The 24358-nt window shown below is 40.0% G+C and overlaps 1 protein-coding gene across 1 annotated transcript in view; it reads right to left on the bottom strand.

The window, feature by feature from the left end:
- LOC128688507 (utrophin) overlaps positions 1-24358 on the bottom strand; it is a 59749-nt gene that overhangs the window by 24013 nt on the left and 11378 nt on the right. The window contains exons 5-6 of the mRNA XM_070080955.1: positions 18037-18235; positions 1176-1312 (exon numbers count right to left, since the gene is read on the bottom strand). Coding sequence (XP_069937056.1) covers positions 1176-1312; positions 18037-18235 — 336 coding nt within the window. The remainder of the gene's footprint in view (positions 1-1175; positions 1313-18036; positions 18236-24358) is intronic.

The following is a 24358-nucleotide window of genomic DNA, read 5'->3' as shown; positions in this document are numbered from 1 at the left end:
CCAGCAAAGGTTGGTTTGAGAGATTTAAGAATCGTAGTGGCATACATAGTGTGATAAGGCATGGTGAGGCTGCCAGTTTAGACCAAAAAGCAGCTGAAAATTTTATTATTTTATTATTATCACACTGGCCGATTCCCACCAAGGCAGGGTGGCCCGAAAAAGAAAAACTTTCACCATCATTCACTCCATCACTGTCTTGCCAGAAGGGTGTTTTACACTACAGTTTTTAAACTGCAACATTAACACCCCTCCTTCAGAGTGCAGGCACTGTACTTCCCATCTCCAGGACTCAAGTCCGGCCTGCCGGTTTCCCTGAATCCCTTCATAAATGTTACTTTGCTCACACTCCAACAGCACGTCAAGTATTAAAAACCATTTGTCTCCATTCACTCCTATCAAACACGCTCACGCATGCCTGCTGGAAGTCCAAGCCCCTTGCACACAAAACCTCCTTTACCCCCTCCCTCCAACCTTTCCTAGGCCGACCCCTACCCCGCCTTCCTTCCACTACAGACTGATACACTCTTGAAGTTATTCTGTTTCGCTCCATTCTCTCCACATGTCCGAACCACCTCAACAACCCTTCCTCAGCCCTCTGGACAACAGTTTTGGTAATCCCGCACCTCCTCCTAACTTCCAAACTACGAATTATCTGCATTATATTCACACCACACATTGCTCTCAGACATGACATCTCCACTGCCTCCAGCCTGGAAAAATATGTGCAGGAATTCAAGGAGTACATAGACAGTGAAGAACTGAAACCTGAACAAGTGTTTAATTGTGACACTGACAATGTTGTGAAACACTTTAGGAATGTCATAAAGGAACGGGAGGTACAGGCCTCTATGGACAGATATGTTGTGCGACAGAGGTCCAGTGACTCTCAAGCTGGTCTTAGTGGCATTAAAAGAAGAAGGGAAGTAACCCCGGAAAAGGACTTGACACCTCAAGTCCTAATGGAAGGGGATTCCCCTTCTAAACACTAACACCATCCACAGTCTCCCCTCCTCCCATCCCATCAATCATCACCAGATCTGTAATTGTACATGTCTTCTTCACTTTGTGTGTATTAAAATTAATATTTCATGTGGTAAAAAAATTTTTTTTCAATACTTTTGGGTGTCTTGCATGGATTAATTTGATTTCCATTATTTCTTATGGGGAAAACTTACTTCAATAGAGAAGGAAGAATCTGACTGTAGAGAAACATCAAGACTATCCATGGTGAAAGATCCATGAGGAAGAGCTTGGAACAAGCACATAACATACATCATGATTGACTTCTTATCAGGCACTTGGGAATTCACATCTGTAAATAAGAGAAAACAATAAATTACAGCAACTACACTTGACAGGGGTGTGTAATATCAGCATGGTTGTTTAACATATTTAACCCTTTGAGGGTCGACAGGCCCTCTCCGAAACTCGTTCTCAGGGTCGGCCAAATTTAAAAAAAAAAAAAAATTATTTTCTCTAATGAAAAGATAGAGAATCTTTTCCCGATCATAACGACACCAAAAGTTTGAAATTTGATAGAAAACTTACAGAATTATGCTCTCGCAAAGTTAGCGGTCTCAGCGATGTTTACGCATCGGCGATTTTGCCCACTTTGAGCCCCATTTTCAGCCAATTTCACTGTACTAGTCGACAAAAAACATGAATATTTCGCTAGAACTCCATTTTTTCTATCGAATGGTTGCAAGAAACCACCCATTTATAAATTCAACTATCCAGTACAGTGGTCAGAATTTACCAATTTTGCCAATTTCACACAAATTTCAAAAGATGCCAATTTCCGAATAGCGTCCAGAATAAACAAGATAGACATTCCTGGCACTAAAATGACATTTCCTCTAGTCATTAGTCACGTCTCAAGGCCCCTCTTATATTCTTTTGCTTTCCACTTTGAATTTTTATTCTCACAAAAAATATAAGATTTACTGTTATGCAGACTACTGCATTTGTGTAAAAAATGGTATAAATATTATTGGTGCACTTGTGAAAGAATATTAGACTCACCAGTTGACGTGTATTGCACGCTTGGCACGATTTGTTTACTTTTGAAATTTGGTAAAAATCGAACATTTCTGCTACTTTGAGCTCAATTTCAAGGCACCTTTCATTGTAAAACCAGTCAAAATCATCTCAATTTCAGTAATATGTCTTCCATTCTATAAAATGATACCAAGAAAACTAGAATACAACAATAAATACCATACGAAAATACACTGCAAAGTCGCTGATTTATTAAAAAAAAATGGTCAAAGTTTTTTTTTTCTCATTATGCACTGTGTGCTGCAGGATTTTTTTTAGACTGTGCACACTGACCACATAGACCCATTCTTTCATATGAAGGCCTACCAGCTTTCTCCCACTAGATTTGAGGCCGCTAGAATTTATGAGTACTAGTACGTCAAAAAACCCTACGCGTAAGACGTACTAGTACGACGAAAACCCTCAAAGGGTTAAAGATGGAGTTGTAAAAGAAGTAAATGCTAGGATGTTGGGGAGAGGGGTGGGATTAAATTATGGGAAATCAAATACAAAATGGATGTTCTCACAGATACTTTTTGCTGATGATACTGTGCTCTTGAGAGATTCTAATGAGAAGTTGCAAAGGTTAGAGGAAGAGTTTGGGAGGGTGTGTAAAGAAAGAAAGTTGAAAATGAATACGGATAAGAGTAAGGTGATGAGGGTATCAAATGATTTAGGTATGGAAGAAGTGGATGTGTTCAGATATATGAGAGTAGATGTGACAGCAGATGGGTTAATGAAGGAGAAGGTTAACCAAAGAACTAATGAAGGAAAAAAGGTGAGTGGTGTGCTGAGGTCTTCTTCTTCTTCTTCTTATGACCAGAGCTTTGGTAAGATGGGTAACGAAGAAGGATGGGTAAGGATGGAAATATTGGAAAAGGGTGGGAGGGGGGGAGAGGTAGGATATAAAAGGTAAGTGGGCCAACCACTTTGGTGTAATTTAAAAAGTGTATGTGAAATGATAAGATATTCTTTAAGGGGTATAATACTAACCCATCAGAGTCACATAGATATAATAGGTATATAAGTACATGACTCTGAATTGGTAGTAATTATACAAGTTGCAATTGCTTTTTTTTTTTTATTTTTTTATTTTTTTTTTTTTGCGATTGCACAACGGATATTTATGCGACAATGAAGGGGCAATAATTTTCTGGCCAGTTTATAATTTCATGACAATGGCTTCTTATAGGTGGTGTCCAGCCATAGTAAATAGCAAAATTTTTACATTAGAAAGTTATATAAGATGTCTCCCTAATTGGGGGCGATGATTTTCTCAGTATACATAGAAGGGTTCTGGTGGTACCCAATCTTCTTCATCAGGGAGGTTGCTCAATATCATGGGTCGAGGGTAATCATCTTTATGAATAAAACGACGGACCCTCTGTGGGAGAGTCATTCTTTGAGTCCTGTGAGGAGGAGTATTGATTGTATAATCTGTGGTATTTACCACTTGTATAGGATGTTCTCTATCTGGCATGTATAGTTCTTGCATTGTATAAAGTTGTTTCTTTTTTAGGGTGTCAAGGCATACATTTATGGCAGTAATATCTTGTTGTATGTGTAAATTTGCCATTTTAACTCTGTCTCTCCTCCTGGTATCGGTAATAAAGCGAAGAGCTCTATTCTGGACCCTTTGTAACCGTAGCATGTTGGTCTTTGTTGTTAAGGACATTGGGACACAAGGGTATTCGAGTACTGGTCTTATTATCATTTTATACAGATGTTTTTTAACATGTTGAGGGGCTTGATTGAATCGAAAGAGACTGCTAAGACCGGCTTTGGCTATATTGATCTTTTTAGTTACATGAGATGTTGAGTGGAGCAGCCTGTCTATTTCATATCCCAAAATCTTGTTAGGGTTTCTAATGGCTACAGGTGTACCTCTGATGGAGATACCCCCTTTATCTTCAATTGTTGATGCAAAACATCCTATCGTGCTAACAAGGACCTTGTCAGGATTAGTCGTAATTCTCCATTTCTTTTCCCAATTAGATGTTCTACGAAGTTCAATATTCATTTTTTCTATGACTCTCTCATACTTGTATTTTCCTGTTACCGGAGTTGATGAGACGACATGAATAACATCATCTGCAAACTGTGTCACAACTGTATCATTAAACTCTGGTTGAGGAAGGTTATTCACATAAATGTTGAACAGAATTGGACTTAGACAAGAACCTTGTGGGACACCAGCTGTTGGTATAAAAGGCTCTGTCGACTTGCCATGAAAGGTGGGAATGATTTTTCGTTGAGTTAAGAAATTATATATTAATCTGAGAAAAGTCCAGTTATGGTCTGGTAGGTCAATGAGTTTGTATATAAGGCCATCATGCCATAAGCTATCAAAAGCTTTATGAACATCTCTGGTGGCAATTAAGGCAAGATTGCCCTGATGTTTTAGACTTGCTACAGTATCGATAATAACATTTATTGCATGATTGGTACCTCTATGTGTTCTAAAGCCAAATTGTTTTTCAGTAAAAAAGTGATTAAACTCCATATAGTAGTTCAATCTGTTGGAAATGACTTTCTCAAGAACTTTTCCAGTGACTTCAAGTAAAGATATAGGTCGATAGTTCCCAGGTTGGTGGATGTCTTTATTGGGCTTACCAAGAAAGATCATCAAAGCTGGAAAATGTCCTGAGGCCAAGATGGCATTAAAGATATTTACCAAAGACTGTTTACAATTTCTAGGTAGGTACTTTATTTGTTTCATTGTTATTCCAGAGAGGCCAGGGGCTCTATTTCTCATTCTTCCAATAACCTGACTTATCTCTAGTAATGTAATAGGTCTAGTAAGCAGGTGGGTATCTTCAAGAGTTGAAGTATCGATGGAAGGTAGTGGTTGCAGATCATCCAAGTTCTCATCTCTCCATTCATTGACCAACTGATAATGATTATTATTAAATTGACGACTGTTATTGTGGGAGAGAATTTTCTCCCATACATCACCCATCAAATTAGCCTGGTCCTGTGGATCGTCAAGTTTAATTTCAACATCTTCATCATCCTCATCAGTGAAGGTATGAACTAGGTAGTTAGGAGCCTTGTGCTTTGCCCCTAAAAGTTGCCGGATCTTACTCCAAAATTTTGCTGGTTCCTGTTTATACTTATTAGCTTGAAGAACTAGAAATTTCCATATGTCCCATTTGTAATGACTAATCATGTTAATTAATTCTTGCCTTAATCGGTGCAGTGTAGCTGCTGGTGGTTGTCGCGTTTGAAGATGCCTTCGACATTCTGCTTGATAATTTCTTAAATTGTCTCTAATTTCCCTAGTAGGTTTATATTGTTGGTATATCTTTGTGGAAGCTAATTGACAAGTTGCATTAGTAGCTTCAATTATTCGATTATGCAGGGACCTGATTGCATCATCAATTGCATTGGAAGGTAGATTTTCCAATGACACAATTTCATCCTCACCCAGATATGCCCTGAGGGGGTCAAATCCTAGGATGTTAAGATTGGGTTTAGGAGGTACAGGTATTCTAAATGGAGAAGTTTGTAGTTGTATTATAACAGGGATATGGTCAGATCCTACGTTTCCACCAGGAGATATACGACAGTGGAAGATGTCACAGTCTCTGTTTGTCAGTACTATATCTGGTGTCCCTGGATGAGGTCCAATGTACGATTTAAAGAATGGGCCTTGAAATGACAAGTTTCTAGCTGTCATGATATTAAAGCTGAGGTGTCTGTGGAGACAAAACAAAAAATAAAAAAACGTTATCCATGAAGACAAAGAAGGAAATGCACGAGGTTGGGTGGTTGCTGTCTATCAACCTGCTACTACAGTGGACCCCCGGTTAACGATTTTAATCCGTGCAAGAGGGCTCATCGTTATGCGAAATAATCGTTATGCGAATCAATTTTCCCCATAAGAAATAATGGAAATAAAATTAATCCGTGCAAGACGCCCAAAAGTATGAAAAAAAAATTTTTTTACCACATGAAATGTTAATTTTAATACACACAAACTGAAAAAGGCATGCACAATTAAATGACACTTACTTTTATTGAAGATCTGGTGATGATTGATGGGATGGGAGGAGGGGAGAGAGTGTGTTAGTGTTTAGAAGGGGAATCCCCTTCCATTAGGACTTGAGGTAGTAAGTCCTTTTCTGGGGTTACTTCCCTTCTTCTTTTAATGCCACTAGGGCCAGCTTCAGAGTCACTGGACTTCTTTCGCACAAGATATCTGTCCATAGTGGCCTGTACCTCTCGTTCCTTTATGACTTGCCTAAAGTGTTTCACAACATTGTCAGTGTAATAATCACCAGCACGGCTTGCAATAGCTGTGTGAGGGTGATTTTCATCCATGAAGGTTTGCACTTCAAGCCACTTTGCACAGATTTCCTTAATCTTTGAAGTAGGCAACTTCTTCAATTTCTCTCTCCCCTCCTCCGAAGCAATTTCCTCAGGTGTGGCCTCTTGCTGTTGAAGTTGATCTAGCAGCTCATCAGTGGTTAGTTCTTCATTGTCCTCCTCCACCAACTCTTCCACATCCTCCCCACTAACCTCCAACCCCAAGGACTTTCCCAATGCCACAATGGATTCCTCAACTGGCACAGGATTCTCAGGGTTAGCCTCAAACCCTTCAAAATCCCTTTTGTCTACACATTCTGGCCACAGTTTCTTCCAAGCAGAGTTCAAGGTCCTCTTTGTCACTTCCTCCCAAGCCTTACCTATAAGGTTTACACAATTGAGGATATTAAAGTGATCTCTCCAAAACTCTCTTAGAGTCAGTTGAGTTTCTGAGGTCATTACAAAGCACCTTTCAAACAGAGCTTTTGTGTACAGTTTCTTGAAGTTGGAAATAACCTGCTGGTCCATGGGCTGCAGGAGAGGAGTGGTATTAGGAGGCAAAAACTTCACCTTAATGAAGCTCATGTCCCCATAAAGTCGCTCTGACACGTCTGTAGGATGACCAGGGGCATTGTCTAACACCAGGAGGCACTTAAGTTCTAATTTCTTTTCAGTTAGGTAATTTTTCACATTGGGGGCAAATGCATGGTGTAACCAGTTATAGAAAAATTCCCTAGTGACCCATGCCTTACTGTTTGCCCTCCACAGCACACACAAATTATCCTTGAGGACATTCTTTTGCCTGAACGCTCTGGGAGTTTCAGAGTGATACACTAATAAAGGCTTCACTTTGCAATCACCAGTAGCATTGGCACACATCAACAAAGTAAGCCTGTCTTTCATAGGCTTATGTCCTGGGAGTGCCTTTTCCTCCTGAGTAATGTAGGTCCTGCTTGGCATTTTCTTCCAGAACAGGCCTGTTTCATCACAATTAAACACTTGTTCAGGTTTCAGTCCTTCAGTTTCTATGTACTCCTTGAATTCCTGCACATATTTTTCAGCCGCTTTGTGGTCCGAACTGGCAGCCTCACCATGCCTTATCACACTATGGATGCCACTACGCTTCTTAAATCTCTCAAACCAACCTTTGCTGGCCTTAAATTCACTCACATCATCACTAGTTGCAGGCATTTTTTTAATTAAATCGTCATGCAACTTCCTAGCCTTTTCACATATGATCGCTTGAGAGACGCTATCTCCTGCTATCTGTTTTTCATTTATCCACACCAATAAGAGTCTCTCAACATCTTCCATCAATTGCGATCTTTGTTTCGAAAACACAGTTGAACCTTTGGCAAGAACAGCTTCCTTGATTGTCTTTCTGGTGCCCACAATAGTAGCGATGGTTGATTGGGGTTTCTTGTACAGCTTGACTAGGTCGGCTATACGCACTCCACTTTCATACTTATCAATTATCTCTTTCTTCATCTCTATAGTAATTCTTACCCTTTGAGGTGTAGGGTTGGCACTAGAAGCTTTCTTGGGGCCCATGGTCACTTATTTTCCAGAAACAGCACCGAAAATACTGTAATAATACGAAATATTCCGAGTGTATGCTTGGATGTTACCGCGGAGGCTGGCTGGTAAACAATGGGACGGAGCGGCACATGTGAGGCTGGCTGAGGGCACATTGGACGCGTCTCGGACGAAAATCGGTATGCGGGTTTTTAATCGGTATGCGGGGCAAAAATTTTGCGATAAAAGTAATCGTTATGCGGAAAAATCGCTATGCGATGCCATCGTTATGCGGGGGTCCACTGTATTATTCTTCTTTCTTCCAACAAACCAGCCGTATCCTACCAAGGCAGGGTGGCCCAAAAAAGAAAAACAAAAGTTTCTCTTTTTAACTTTAGTAATGTATATAGAAGGGGTTACTAGCCCCTTGCGCCCACCATTTTAGTCGCCTCTTACGACATACAAGGCTTCCAGAGGAATAATTCTGTTCCACTTCCCCATGGGGATAAGAGGAAATAAACAACAACTAGCAAGAAAATAGAAGAAAACCCTGAGGGGTGTGTGTATATACATGCTTGTACATGCATGTGTAGTGTGACCTAAGTGTAAGTAGAAGTAGCAAGACATGCCTGAAATCTTGCATGTTTACGAGGCAGAAAAGAGACACCAGCAATCCTACCATCATGTAAAACAATTACAGGTTTCTGTTTTACACTCATTTGGCAGGACGGTAGTACCTCCCTGGGTGGTTGCTGTCTATCAACCTATTACCTAGGACTATTAATAATAATAATAATAATAATAATAATAATAATAATAATAATAATAATAATAATAATAATAATAATAATAATAATAATAATAATAATAATATTATTATTATAAATATTATTATTATTATTATTATTGCATCTTTATGTTTGTTTATATTTCTCTGCACTGCAAATGGAATATACAGTGCTAGTTACAGCATTATGCCAGGTGAGCGCCCCAACATAATGCCATGATGAAAATCAAAAGCCTACCATACAGGGGGGTCTTTTTTCGTCAGTGTATTATGCCAGGTAGAAGCCGTTAGCATGACATCACAGCCTGCTGCCACACTCCACAGTGACTTCTCAGTGCTCACATGGCTGCCGTGGTGAGAGGAAGTGTTGCCCTTTGTCTCTCATCCGCCCCACCTTTTGTCCGGTGTTCCCTTTAGTTTTGGGGCTATACATGTTTAATTGTTTTTAAAAGGAAATCTTTAACACCTGAAACTATAGCTCAAATCATAGGGCTTCACAAAGGTGGGCACCAGATGAAAGAAATAGAGGAGAATGTTGGTGTGTGTGAGCGTTCAGTGAGGAACTGGGTGCAGCATTTCAAGGCTGGTGGCTGTGTTGAGTTACCATCTGCCAAACCTCGGCCTGGCCCCTCGAAGAAGACATCTGTTCATACCTTAACTGTGTTAAAGCAGCAGTTAGAGAGTACACCTAAGATAACTGTTAGAGAATTGAATGAAAAGAATGCACATCTTCTCTCAGAGTTGTCTGTAAGAACTATTAAACAGACATGTCAGAACTGGGCTACAGTAGTCACTGTCAGTTAAGAAACCGATCCTCTCCAAGCCATGGAAGAACAGAAGAAACGTAGGCTGGATTATGCAAAGAAATATCTTCAGTGGAATCCTCCACAGTGGTATGAATTACTCTGGAGTGATGAAGCAACTTTCACCATCACCTGTAACCGTGGAGGACATGTGTACCGGCCCAGAGGTAGTGACCCACTAGACCCACGCTACACCTGTGGGACCACCAAACACCCAGACTCACTCGTGGTTTGGGGGTGTTTCAGTGCTCAGAGTGTTGGTGAACTCATTGTGCTTCCCTAAAAAAAAGTATATGAACCAGTATAATTACATGGAGTTACTGTGTGACAATTTACCTAAGTTGTTTGACAAATGGGGAGCTACGGTTTTCAGGCAGGACAGTACACCATGTCATACCACCAAATCTGTAGTTCAGTGGCTTCAGGACTGTGAAGTGAAGTTCTTTAATGACTGGCCAGGTAATTCTCGACCTAAACCCTATTGAGAAGTTTACTGGGCAAGGACATCAGTTTCATCTCACGGCTGGAGGTTGCTCTACATGAGGTATGGAATAATGTACCTCCCCAAACTTTCAAGAATTTGTGTGAGTCTTTTCCTACATGGCTGAGGGACATGATTAAGCATAAAGGACGCAGTACAAAGTATTAAAACCTCAGTAAGCGTGCAAATATATACAGTAGACCATCATTTAGTACGAGTTTATTTGGCACGATTTGTGTATAGCACAATTGAAGAATTGCGGCACAATTTTATGTAACACGTTGTATAATGAATTTAACACGATTCAGTTTGCGGGAAGGGAAAAAAACTTCCCTTTTCCTCAAGCGCCTGCCTTGTTGTGGTTCAGCTGGGGAGACCTCTCCACCCCACCCCCCCGACACCCCCCACCATCCCAGCATTCATACTTCATACGTGTCTAGTCCAACTTCTCTGCTACAAGCTTGTGATTGTGATTTGTGTTTTGATCTTTTAATTGCTATATCTTGTATCTGCCAAGCAATCATGACACCCAGTAGGCATACCAGTGTTGCTCAAAGTGGCAAGAAAAGGTGTAAGCATTTACGTCTTAGAATTAACAAAGGAAACAAAGATATCAGACAAGACATCCTGTGGCCATAATGAAGTGTTACTTTGATGAGATTAAGACACATGTGCAACATCTGGGTATCTTTATTGTAGACGTTTCGCCATCCAGTGGCTTTATCAATACAAATTCTAGGACATAACTTGAAGACAGTAGAACTATGTACAGAAGATGAGGTAATCAGTCCCTCAACCTAGGAGTAGGTGCGAAGAGCACCATAGTCGTGGAGATTCTTCAGAATCTCCACGAATACAACGATAAATACTATACGAAAATACACCTCAAAGTCGGCGTTTTATTCCAAAAAAACGATCAGTTTTTTTTTCTCATTACGCAATGTGTGCTGCAGGATTTTTTTTATGTGGTGCACACTGACCACACAGACCCATTCTCTCACATGTGGGCCTATCAGCTTTCTCCCGTTTGATTTGAAGCCGCTAGAATTATTGAGCATATATACGTCAGAAACGTTGGCTCGTAAGACGTATTTATACGATGAAAACAGTCAAAGGGTTAAGGTAAGAAATACTATTATTTCTGTTACAATTGTAGTCTTAAGCAGTAAAAAACACAATACATTACAACAATAAACTACAATTACATATTCACTTTTATTTTTGTAAGATGTGGAGGCCTAAAAAAAGTTGTTTGGCTTTTTTGGCGCTCTCTGGAACGTAACCCTATTTTTCTCATAAGTTCTTCTGTTCATCTTACACGATTTTACCTAACACGGTAATTTCAGCAATGTAACTACCGTGTTAACCCTTTGACTGTCGCGGCCGTATATATACGTTTGCGAGGTACCGTGTTTGACGTATATATACTCATAAATTCTAGCGGCTTCAAATCAGGCAGGAGAAAGCTAGTAGGCCCACATGTGAGAGAATGGGTCTGTGTGGTCAGTGTGCACCACATAAAAAAAATCCTGGAGCACGCAGTGTATAATGAGAAAAAAAAAACTCCGACCGTTTTTTTTAATTAAAATGCCGACTTTGTGGTCTATTTTCGTATAGTATTTGTGGTTGTATTCTCGTTTTCTTGGTCTCATTTGATAGAATGGAAACTATATTATAGAAATGGAGGTGATTTTGATTAATTTTACTATAAAAAGAACCTGGAAATGGAGCACAAAGTACAGGAAATGTTTGATTTTTGCCGATGTTCAAAAGTGAACAAATGATGTCATTGTCCAATAAATGTCCAAATAGCCATTCTAATACGCAGTCATGAATGGGTTGATGTAATTTTTACAATTATTACAGTATTGCAGTAGTCTGCATAACAGTCAATCTTCTATTTTTTGTTTGAATAAAATTTCAAAATAAAAAGCAAGAGTAATATCACAGGGACCTGGAGACATGACTGATGAACAAAGAAAATGTTATTTTAGAGCCAGGAATGTCTGCATTGTTCATTCTGGACCTTATTTTGAAATTGTCGTATTTTTTAATTTTCGTGAAATTGGCCAAATTGCAAATTTCTGACCATGTTATTGGGTAGTTGAAATCGGTAAATGGGCAGTTTCTTGTACTCAATCGATAGAAAAAATAGAGTTCTGAAGAAATAGTTATGAGTTTGGTTGACTGGAATAACGGAATTAGCCGAAAATAGGGCTCAAAGTGGGCGAAATTGCCGATTTTTAAATATCGCCGAAGTCACTAACTTCGCGAGAGCGTAATTCCGTCAGTTTTCCATCAAATTTCGTTTTTTTGGTGTCTTTACAATCGGGAAAAGATTCTCTATCATTTCATAAGAAAAAATAATTTTTTTTTTTTTCGAATATTTTGCGACACCAGAAGCAACTTCAGGATTTGGCCCTTCGACAGTCAAAGGGTTAAATAATGGTCTGTGTATATCTAAATAAATAAATAAATAAATAAATAAATAAATAAATAAATAAAGAGTAGTAAGGGAGAAAAAGTTAGCATATGAGAAGTTTTTACAAAGTAGAACTGATGCAAGGAGGGAAGAGTATATGGAGAAAAAGAGAGAAGTTAAGAGAGTGGTGAAGCAATGTAAAAAGAGAGCAAATGAGAGAGTGGGTGAGATGTTATCAACAAATTTTGTTGAAAATAAGAAAAAGTTTTGGAGTGAGATTAACAAGTTAAGAAAGCCTAGAGAACAAATGGATTTGTCAGTTAAAAATAGGAGAGGAGAGTTATTAAATGGAGAGTTAGAGGTATTGGGAAGATGGAAGGAATATTTTGAGGAATTGTTAAATGTTGATGAAGATAGGGAAGCTGTGATTTCGTGTATAGGGCAAGGAGGAATAACATCTTGTAGGAGTGAGGAAGAGCCAGTTGTGAGTGTGGGGGAAGTTCGTGAGGCAGTAGGTAAAATGAAAGGGGGTAAGGCAGCCGGGATTGATGGGATAAAGATAGAAATGTTAAAAGCAGGTGGGGATATAGTTTTGGAGTGGTTGGTGCAATTATTTAATAAATGTATGGAAGAGGGTAAGGTACCTAGGGATTGGCAGAGAGCATGCATAGTTCCTTTGTATAAAGGCAAAGGGGATAAAAGAGAGTGCAAAAATTATAGGGGGATAAGTCTGTTGAGTGTACCTGGTAAAGTGTATGGTAGAGTTATAATTGAAAGAATTAAGAGTAAGACGGAGAATAGGATAGCAGATGAACAAGGAGGCTTTAGGAAAGGTAGGGGGTGTGTGGACCAGGTGTTTACAGTGAAACATATAAGTGAACAGTATTTAGATAAGGCTAAAGAGGTCTTTGTGGCATTTATGGATTTGGAAAAGGCGTATGACAGGGTGGATAGGGGGGCAATGTGGCAGATGTTGCAAGTGTATGGTGTAGGAGGTAGGTTACTGAAAGCAGTGAAGAGTTTTTACGAGGATAGTGAGGCTCAAGTTAGAGTATGTAGGAAAGAGGGAAATTTTTTCCCAGTAAAAGTAGGCCTTAGACAAGGATGTGTGATGTCACCGTGGTTGTTTAATATATTTATAGATGGGGTTGTAAGAGAAGTAAATGCGAGGGTCTTGGCAAGAGGCGTGGAGTTAAAAGATAAAGAATCACACACAAAGTGGGAGTTGTCACAGCTGCTCTTTGCTGATGACACTGTGCTCTTGGGAGATTCTGAAGAGAAGTTGCAGAGATTGGTGGATGAATTTGGTAGGGTGTGCAAAAGAAGAAAATTAAAGGTGAATACAGGAAAGAGTAAGGTTATGAGGATAACAAAAAGATTAGGTGATGAAAGATTGAATATCAGATTGGAGGGAGAGAGTATGGAGGAGGTGAACGTATTCAGATATTTGGGAGTGGACGTGTCAGCGGATGGGTCTATGAAAGATGAGGTGAATCATAGAATTGATGAGGGAAAAAGAGTGAGTGGTGCACTTAGGAGTCTGTGGAGACAAAGAACTTTGTCCTTGGAGGCAAAGAGGGGAATGTATGAGAGTATAGTTTTACCAACGCTCTTATATGGGTGTGAAGCGTGGGTGATGAATGTTGCAGCGAGGAGAAGGCTGGAGGCAGTGGAGATGTCATGTCTGAGGGCAATGTGTGGTGTGAATATAATGCAGAGAATTCGTAGTTTGGAAGTTAGGAGGAGGTGCGGGATTACCAAAACTGTTGTCCAGAGGGCTGAGGAAGGGTTGTTGAGGTGGTTCGGACATGTAGAGAGAATGGAGCGAAACAGAATGACTTCAAGAGTGTATCAGTCTGTAGTGGAAGGAAGGCGGGGTAGGGGTCGGCCTAGGAAGGGTTGGAGGGAGGGGGTAAAGGAGGTTTTGTGTGCGAGGGGCTTGGACTTCCAGCAGGCATGCGTGAGCGTGTTTGATAGGAGTGAATGGAGACAAATGGTTTTTAATACTTGACGTGCTGTTGGAGTGTGAGCAAAGTAACATTTATGAAGGGATTCAGGGAAACCGGCAGGCCGGACTTGAGTCCTGGAGATGGGAAGTACAGTGCCTGCACTCTGAAGGAGGGGTGTTAATGTTGCAGTTTAAAAACTGTAGTGTAAAGCACCCTTCTGGCAAGACAGTGATGGAGTGAATGATGGTGAAAGTTTTTCTTTTTCGGGCCACCCTGCCTTGGTGGGAATCGGCCGGTGTGATAATAAAAAAAAAAAATATATATATATATATATATATATATATATATATATATATATATATATATATATATATATATATATATATATATATATATATATATATATATATATATATTTTTTTTTTTTTTCAACAAGTCGGTCGTCTCCCACCAAGGCAGGGTGACCCAAAAAAAAGAAAGAAAATCCCCAAAAAGAAAATACTTTCATCATCATTCAACACTCACCACACTCACACATTATCACTGCTTTTGCAGAGGTGCTCAGAATACAACAGCTTAGAAGCATATACATATAAAGATACACAACATATCCCTCCAAACTGCCAATATCCTAAACCCCTCCTTTAAAGTGCAGGCATTGTACTTCCCATTTCCAGGACTCAAGTCCGACTATATGAAAATAACCGGTTTCCCTGAATCCCTTCACTAAATATTACCCTGCTCACACTCCAACAGATAGTCAGGTCCCAAGTATCATTCGTCTCCATTCACTCCTATCTAACACGCTCATGCATGCTTGCTGGAAGTCCAAGCCCCTCGCCCACAAAACCTCCTTTACCCCCTCTTTCCAACCCTTTCGAGGACGACCCCTACCCCTCTTTCCTTCCCCTATAGATTTATATGCTTTCCATGTCATTCTACTTTGATCCATTCTCTCTAAATGACCAAACCACCTCAACAACCCCTCTTCTGCCCTCTGACTAATGCTTTTATTAACTCCACACCTTCTCCTAATTTCCACACTCCAAATTTTCTGCATAATATTTACACCACACATTGCCCTTAGACAGGACATCTCCACTGCCTCCAACCGTCTCCTCGCTGCTGCATTTACCACCCAAGCTTCACATCCATATAAGAGTGTTGGTACTACTATACTTTCATACATTCCCTTCTTTGCCTCCATAGATAACGTTTTTTGACTCCACATATACCTCAATGCACCACTCACCTTTTTTCCCTCATCAATTCTATGATTAACCTCATCCTTCATAAATCCATCCGCCGACACGTCAACACCCAAGTATCTGAAAACATTCACTTCTTCCATACTCCTTCCCCCAATTTGATATCAAATTTTTCTTTATTTAAATCATTTGATACCCTCATCACCTTACTCTTTTCTATGTTCACTTTCAACTTTCTACCTTTACACACACACTCAAACTCACCATACCATGGGCGGGGATAGAACCCGCGATCAGAGAGTCTCAAAACTCCAGACCATCGCGTTAGCCACTGGACCAGCTAGCCACTCTCAATCTCGTCCACTAACCTTTGCAATTTTACTTTAGAATCTCTTATAAGCACAGTATCATCATCAAAATGTAACTGTGTTAATTCCCATTTTGTATTTGATTCCCCATAAATAAATATATATATAAATATATTAAACAACCAAGGTGACATTACACATCCCTGTCTAAGACCTACTTTTACTGGGAAATAATCTCCCTCTCCTCTACACATCCTAACCTGTGCTTCAATATCTCATAAAAACTCTTTACAGCATTTAGTAACTTACCACCTATTCCATATACTTGCAACATCTGCAACATTGCTCCCCTATCCACTCTATCATATGCCTTTTCAAAATCCATAAATGCAATAAAAACTTCTCTACCTTTATCTAAATATTGTTCACATATATGCTTCAAGGTAAACACTTGATCTACACATCCCGTACCCACTCTAAAACCTCCTTGCTCATCCGCAATTCTACATTCTGTCTTACCTCTAATTCTTTCAATAATAACCCTATCATACACTTTTCCTGGTATACTCAGTAAACTTATTCCTCTATAATTTTTACAATCTCTTTTGTCCCCCTTCCCTTTATATAAAAGGACTATACATGCTCTCCGCCAATCCCTAGGTACCTTCCCCCCTTTCATACATTAATTAAACAAAAATACCAACTACTCCAACACTACATACCCCCCTGCTTTTAACATTTCTGTCATGATCCCGTTAGTTCCAGCTGCTTTACCCCCTTTCATTCTACGTAATGCCTCACATACCTCCCCCACACTCACATCCTGCTCTTCTTCACTCCTAAAAGATGGTATACCTCCCTGGCCAGTGGATGAACTTACCGCCTCCCTTTCTTCGTCAACATTTAAAAGTTCCTCAAAATATTCTCACCATCTACACAATACCTCCATCTCCCCATCTACTAACTCCCCTACAATCTTTCATGGCATGTGTTAGTGTTTTGGTATGTGTGTAGGGGAGGGGGGGGCATAATGCCATGACTAGCACTGTATATGATCTGTAATTGTTTGTGCACATAAGCTTTCATAAATTTTAATTTTTTGTAACAGATTTCTGTATAATTTATGGCAGTAAATAAAAAAAATAGACTACTATTTACATATATTTTATGCATTCATGACATACCTAACTTTCTTAATTTCTTCTTCTTTCAACGTACCAGCCAGTATCCCACCGAGGTGGGGTGGCCCAAAAGGAAAAACGAAAGTTTCTCCTTTCAAATTTAGTAATATATACAGGAGAAGGGGCTACTAGCCCCTTGCTCCCGGCATTCTAGTTGCCTCTTGCAACATGCGTGGCTTACGGAGGAAGAATTCTGTTCCACTTCCCCATAGATAAGAGGAAATAAACAAGAACAAGAACTATTAAGAAAATAGAAGAAAACCCAGTGGGGTGTGCATATATATGCTTGTACATGCAAGTGTAGTGTGACCTAAGGGTAAGTAGAAGTAGCAAGACGAACCTGAAATCTTGCATGTTTATGAGACTGAAAAAAGACACCAGCAATCCTATCATGTAAAACAATTACAATTACATTCACTTGGTAGGACCTACCTAGGAAAATAGAGTAGTATCTACATATAATTAATGCATTCATGACATACCTAACTTTTTCTTAATTTTTTCGGTCGCAAATCTCGAAAAAATTTTCAAATATTAATTACTGAAAAAGATCCATGTATAAATGAACCCATGCATTTCAAACACGTTTTGTTCAAGGGTTAAATGTACAACCTCTGTAAACAGCAATGGCTACTTTAAATGAAAATTCTAGCTCATGCAAATGAAAACAGTAGTAAACAATCTAAATACAGCCTCTCTTCACTTAATGACGGAGTTCTGTTCCTAAGACCACATGGGTAAATGAATTCATCGCTAAGTGAGGAGCAAACTATAATTGTAGTGGGTTTGTGTCAACCTTCTTTGATATTGTTTTATTGTCACCTCAGCACCATTTATAACATTTTTGGTATATTTTTAAATGTTTGTACAGTAGTGTACAAACATTTTTATTTTAATAAAAAGAATAGAGGAAATCAGTTCTAACATAAATTATTTAGATATGCATACTGGTCAGAGAGCCCGTCGTAAGTCTGAGTCATCAGTGAGCAGAGGCTCTAATTAGAATCATGAATCTAAAAAACTTAAGAAAACATTACCTTCAGGGTCAAGAAGTCTCTCAATATTCAAATGCTCATTAGCAAGTCTAAAAGCATTCTCCAGACGAGCATATGGGTGTTTTCTTGCCATCACTGTCCAGTCAAATAGCTGAGGACGGTGGCTATGAATAAGAGCATTGAAGGCAAGACCATCTGTCCATGAAGTTGTGAAATTTCGAACATCTACTCCATGGTACCCCTGTTACCAAAGTATATTTTAGAATCTCTTCTAAAAAGTATATAATCTATGTACACTGTACTAGCAATTTAGCAACAAATTTAATTAGCATACAAGTATTAAATGCATTGCCATATACAGTACTGTAACCACATTGATTAATATACAGTAGAAAAATAATAATATAGAGCAAATGTAAGACAATGCTACACCCAAGTCTCCCTAACTTTCTGATTTATGCAAACTGATGATTATGCAAAGTCCCATTTTCTATCAGTAATTCTGTGTGTTTTATGTAAACGGTGAAGTTCACAAAACATACTGAAGATTCTTATTATGCAAAATTAAATGTCAAAGGCCTGACTGAGCATAATACAACTGTGATGAGCCTGTAGCACATCTACTGCATAAAGTGAGGCACACCTATATTCAAATCTCATATCATATATGAAAAAAATATGTAATCAAAAGATAATTACCAGCAGGCAAAACTGTATTCTAGATGAGAGAGATCACAAGTGTCTACTTTAATTTAAAATTGCATTAAAAACAATATACTACAATGGTACCTTGACTTACCAGTGCCCCAACTTGTGTGTTTTCCGAGTAACAAGCCGTTGCTTGGTCGATTTTTTGCTTCGAGTTGCAAGCAAAAATCCATGATATGAACAAGCTTCAGATACATCGTCACTAGTTGGCGCAGTGAACGCCACAACATCCGCCCAGCATGTTTGCGTGTGCGTGCGTGTGTGTGTGTGTGTGTGTGTGTGCACTCGCCTATTTGTCGTTGCAGGGGTCGACTCATAGCTCCTGGCCCTGCCTCTTCACTGATTGCTACTGGGTCCTCTCTCTCCCTGCTCCATGAGCTTTATCAAACCTCGTCTTAAAACTATGTATGGTTCCCGGTTCCACTACGTCCCTTGCTAGGCTATTCCACTGCCTGACAACTCTATGACTGAAGAAATACTTCCTAACAATTGGAACAACTGGAAATTGAAGACTCAGATGAGTCAAAGGTTTTTTTTTTTTTAAATCCCTTTGACTCGTCTGAGTCTTCAACTTCCAATTGTGACCGCTTGTCTCTGTGTCCCATCTCTGGAACATCCTGTCTTTGTCCACCTTGTCTATTCCCCACACTATTTTATATGTCATTATCGTGTCTCCCCAACCCTTCTGTCCTCCAGTGTCGTCAGGCCAATTTCCCTTAACCTTTCTTTGTAGGACAATCCCTTTAGCTCTGGAACTAGTCTTGTTGCAAACCTTTGCACTTTCTCTAATTTCTTGAAGTGTTTGACTAGGTGTGGATTCCAAACAGGTGCTGCATACTCCAGTATGGGCCTGACATAAATGGTATACAGAGTCTTGAACGATTCCTTACTGAGGTATCGGAACGCTATCCTTAGGTTTGCCAGACGCCCATATGCTGCAGCAGTTATCTGACTGATGTGCGCCTCAAGAGATGTGCTCAGTGTTATACTCACGCCAAGATCTTTTTTCAATGAGTGAAGTTTGCAGTCTTTGGCCACCTAGACTATACTGTGTCTGCGGTCTTCTTTGCCCTTCCCCGAACTTCATGACTTTGCATTTGGCAGGGTTAAATTCAAGGAGCCAGTTGCTGGACCTGGCTTCTAACCTGTCCAGGTCTCTTTGTAGTCCTGCCTGATCCTCGACTGATTTAATTCTCCTCATTAACTCCACATCATCTGTAAACAAGGACACTTCTGAGTCTATCCCTTTCGTTATGTCATTCACATATACCAAAAACAGCACAGGTCCTAGGACTGACCCCTGTGGAACCCTGCTTGTCACAGGCGCCCACTCTGACACCTCATCACGTACCATGACTCGTTGTTGCCTCCCTGTCAGGAACTGTGTCGAAGGCCTTCTTGCACTCGAAGAAAATGCAGCCTATCCACCCTTCTCTCTCGTCTTACTTCTGTCACCTTGTCCTAAAATTCCAGTAGGTTTGTGACACAGGATTTTCCTTCCCTGAAGCCATGCTGGTTGTCGATTATACACTTGTTTCTTTCCAGATGCTCCAACACTCTCCTCCTGATGATCTTCTCCATGATTCTGCATAATATATACATTAGTGACACAGATCTGTAGTTTAATGCCTCGTGTTTGTCTCCCTTTTTTAAAAATTGGGACTACATTTGCCATCTTCCATACCTCAGGAAGTTGCCCAGTTTCAATGGATCTGTTGAAGATCTTTGTTAGTGGCACACACAGCATCTCTGCTCTCTCTCTAAGGACCCATGGAGAGATGATGTTTGGTTGCATTGCCTTTGGGGTATCAAGTTCACATAGCAGCTTCTTCACCTCCTCCTTGGTTATGTGTACCTCATCCAGCACTTGTTGGTGTACCTCCATGTTCTGATTTCCTGGAGTCCTACCGGCTTCCACTGTAAATCCTTCTTTAAATCTAGAGTTGAGCTCCTCACATGCCTCTCGGTCGTTTCTTGCGAACTTCCCATCATCCTTCCTCAGTCTGATTACCTGGTCCTTGACTGTTGTTTTCCTCCTGATGTGGCTATACAACAGCTTCAGGTCAGACTTGACTTTCGATGCTATGTCATTTTCATATTGTCGCTGAGCCTCCCTTCTGATCTGTGCATATTTGTTTCTGGCTCTTCAGCTAATCTCTCTATTTTCCTGAGCTCTTTGTCTTCTGTACCTTTCCATTCTCTAGTACACCTAGTTTTTGCCTCCCTACACCTTTAGGTGAACCAAGGACTCGTTCTGGTCTTCCCATAATTTCTGTTTCCTTTGGGAACAAACCTCCATCATTTCTTGTACTGGTTTTCCTGTCAGTTCTCTCTCCCACTGAATGTTGTGCAGGAAGTTACTCATGCCTAAGTAGTCCCCCCATTTGTAGTTTGGTTTTTTCCCATCCTATTCCTGCTGCTCTCTCCACTTGTAGCTCAACTATGTAGTCAAAGCACAGAACCACACAATCACTAGCTCCTAGGGGCCTTTCATACATGATATCCTCGATGTCTGAACTACTCAAGGTGAATACAAGGTCCAGTCTTGCTGAATCATCCTCACCTCTCTCTCTGGTAGTGTCTCTAACATGTTGATGCATGAGGTTTTCAAGTACCACATCCATCATCTTGGCTCTCCATGTTTCGGGACCCCCACGGGGCTCCAGGTTTTTCCAGTCAATCTCCTTGTGACTGAAATCACCCATAACTAGTAACTTTGCTCCCCCCATGTGAGCCCTTCTGGCCACCTCAGCTAGTGTGTCGACTATTGCTCTGTTGCTCTCGTCGTATTTTTCTATTGGCCTCCTGCAGTTCTATTGCGGGTTGTACATTACTGCAATTATCACCTTATGGCCCTCAGACTGGACTGTTCCTACTAAGTAGTCCCTTTTGCCCATGCCATCCATTCCTTCCATTTTCTCAAAACCCCACTGGTTTTTAATGAGCAGTGCAACTCCTCCTCCCCCTCTCCTCCCTCTGACTTTCCTGAGGATTTGATATCCGGGTGGAAAGATTGCATCTGTTGTCATCCTGGTGAGTTTTGTTTCTGTGAATGCTATTATGTCTGGGGATGTCTCCTTGATTCTTTCATGCCACTCCACACACTAATTTGTTATTCCATCTGCATTTATATACCACACTTTATGAATGAAACTGGATGTCCTGGCTTTAAGTGAAACAAAGCTGAAGGGGGTGGGAGAGTTTCAATGGAGAGGAATAAATGGGATTAGGTCAGGGGTTTCAAATAGAGTTAGAGCTAAAGAAGGAGTAGCAATAATGTTGAAGGACAAGCTATGGCAGGAAAAGAGGGACTACAAATGTATAAATTCAAGGATTATGTGGAGTAAAATAAAGATTGGATGTGAAAAGTGGGTTGTAGTAAGCGTGTATGCACCTGGAGAAGAGAGAAATGTAGAGGAGAGAGAGAGATTCTGGGAAATGTTGAGTGAATGCGTGGGGAGTTTTGAATCAAGTGTGAGAGTAATGGTGGTTGGGGGATTTCAATGCTAAAGTGGGTAAAAATGTTATGGACGGAGTAGTAGGTAAATTTGGGGTGCCAGGGGTAAATGTAAATGGGGAGCCTTTAATTGAGCTATGTGTAGAAAGAGATTTGGTAATAAGTAATACATATTTTATGAAAAAGAGGATAAATAAATATACAAGGTATGATGTAGCACGTAATGAAAGTAGTTTGTTAGATTATGTATTGGTGGATAAAAGGTTGATGGGCAGACTCCAGGATGTACATGTTTAAAGAGGGGCAACTGATATATCGGATCATTATTTAGTTGTAGCTACAGTTAGAGTAAGAGGTAGATGGGAAAAGAGGAAGGTGGCAACAACAAGTAAGAGGGAGGTGAAAGTGTATAAACTAAGGGAGGAGGAAGTTCGGGCGAGATATAAGCGACTATTGGCAGAAAGGTGGGCTAGTGCAAAGATGAGTAGTGGGGGGGTTGAAGAGGGTTGGAATAGTTTTAAAAATGCAGTATTAGAATGTGGGGCAGAAGATTGTGGTTATAGGAGGGTGGGGGCAGGAGGAAAGAGGAGTGATTGGTGAAATGATGAAGAAAAGGGTGTAATAAAAGAGAAAAAGGTAGCTTATGAGAGGTTTTTACAAAGCAGAAGTGTTATAAGAAGAGCAGAGTATATGGAGAGTAAAAGAAAGGTGAAGAGAGTGGTGAGAGAGTGCAAAAGGAGAGCAGATGAAAGAGTGGGAGAGGCACTGTCAAGAAATTTTAATGAAAATAAGAAAAAATTTTGGAGCGAGTTAAACAAGTTAAGAAAGCCTAGGGAAAGTATGGATTTGTCGGTTAAAAACAGAGTAGGGGAGTTAGTAGATGGGGAGATGGAGGTATTAGGTAGATGGCGAGAATATTTTGAGGAACTTCTAAATGTTGAGGAAGAAAGGGAGGCGGTAATTTCATGCACTGGCCAGGGAGGTATACCATCTTTTAGGAGTGAAGAAGAACAGAATGTAAGTGTGGGGGAGGTACGTGAGGCATTACGGAGAATGAAAGGGGGTAAAGCAGCTGGAACTGATGGGATCATGACAGAAATATTAAAAGCAGGGGGGGATATAGTGTTGGAGTGGTTGGTACTTTTGTTTAATAAATGTATGAAAGAGGGGAAGGTACCTAGGGATTGGCGGAGAGCATGTATAGTCCCTTTATATAAAGGGAAAGGGGACAGAAGAGATTGTAAAAATTATAGAGGAATAAGTTTACTGAGTATACCAGGAAAAGTATACGGTAGGGTTATAATTGAAAGAATTAGAGGTAAGACAGAATGTAGGACTGTGGATGAGCAGGGAGGCTTCAGAGTGGGTAGGGGATGTGTAGATCAAGTGTTTACATTGAAGCATATATGTGAACAGTATTTAGATAAAGGTAGGGAAGTTTTTAATGCATTTATGGATTTAGAAAAGGCATATGATAGAGTGGATAGAGGAGCAATGTGGCAGATGTTGCAAGTATATGGAATAGGTGGTAAGTTACTAAATGCTGTAAAGAGCTTTTATGAGGATAGTGAGGCTCAGGTTAGGGTATGTAGAAGAGAGGGAGAATACTTCCTGGTAAAAGTAGGTCTTAGAGATGTGTAATGTCACCATGGTTGTTTAATATATTTTTAGATGGGGTTGTAAAAGAAGTAAATGCTAGGGTGTTCGGGAGAGGGGTGGGATTAAATTATGGGGAATCAAATTCAAAATGGGAACTGACACAGTTACTTTTTGCTGATGATACTGTGCTTATGGGAGATTCTAAAGAAAAATTGCAAAGGTTAGTGGATGAGTTTGAGAATGTGTGTAAAGGTAGAAAGTTGAAAGTGAACATAGAAAAGAGTAAGGTGATGAGGGTATCAAATGATTTAGATAAAGAAAAATTGGATATCAAATTGGGGAGGAGGAGTATGGAAGAAGTGAATGTTTTCAGATATTTGGGAGTTGACGTGTCGGCAGATGGGTTTATGAAGGATGAGGTTAATCATAGAACTGATGAGGGAAAAAAGGTGAGTGGTGCATTGAGGTATATGTGGAGTCAAAAAACATTATCTATGGAGGCAAAGAAGGGAATGTATGAAAGTATAGTAGTACCAACACTCTTATATGGATGTGAAGCTTGGGTGGTAAATGCAGCAGCGAGGAGACGGTTGGAGGCAG

The sequence above is a fragment of the Cherax quadricarinatus genome, unplaced genomic scaffold, assembly GCF_038502225.1.
Source record: "Cherax quadricarinatus isolate ZL_2023a unplaced genomic scaffold, ASM3850222v1 Contig1338, whole genome shotgun sequence".
Lineage (NCBI taxonomy): Eukaryota > Metazoa > Arthropoda > Malacostraca > Decapoda > Parastacidae > Cherax > Cherax quadricarinatus.
Note: the sequence above shows the minus strand (reverse complement) of the source record. Positions and strands in the feature narration are given on the sequence as shown.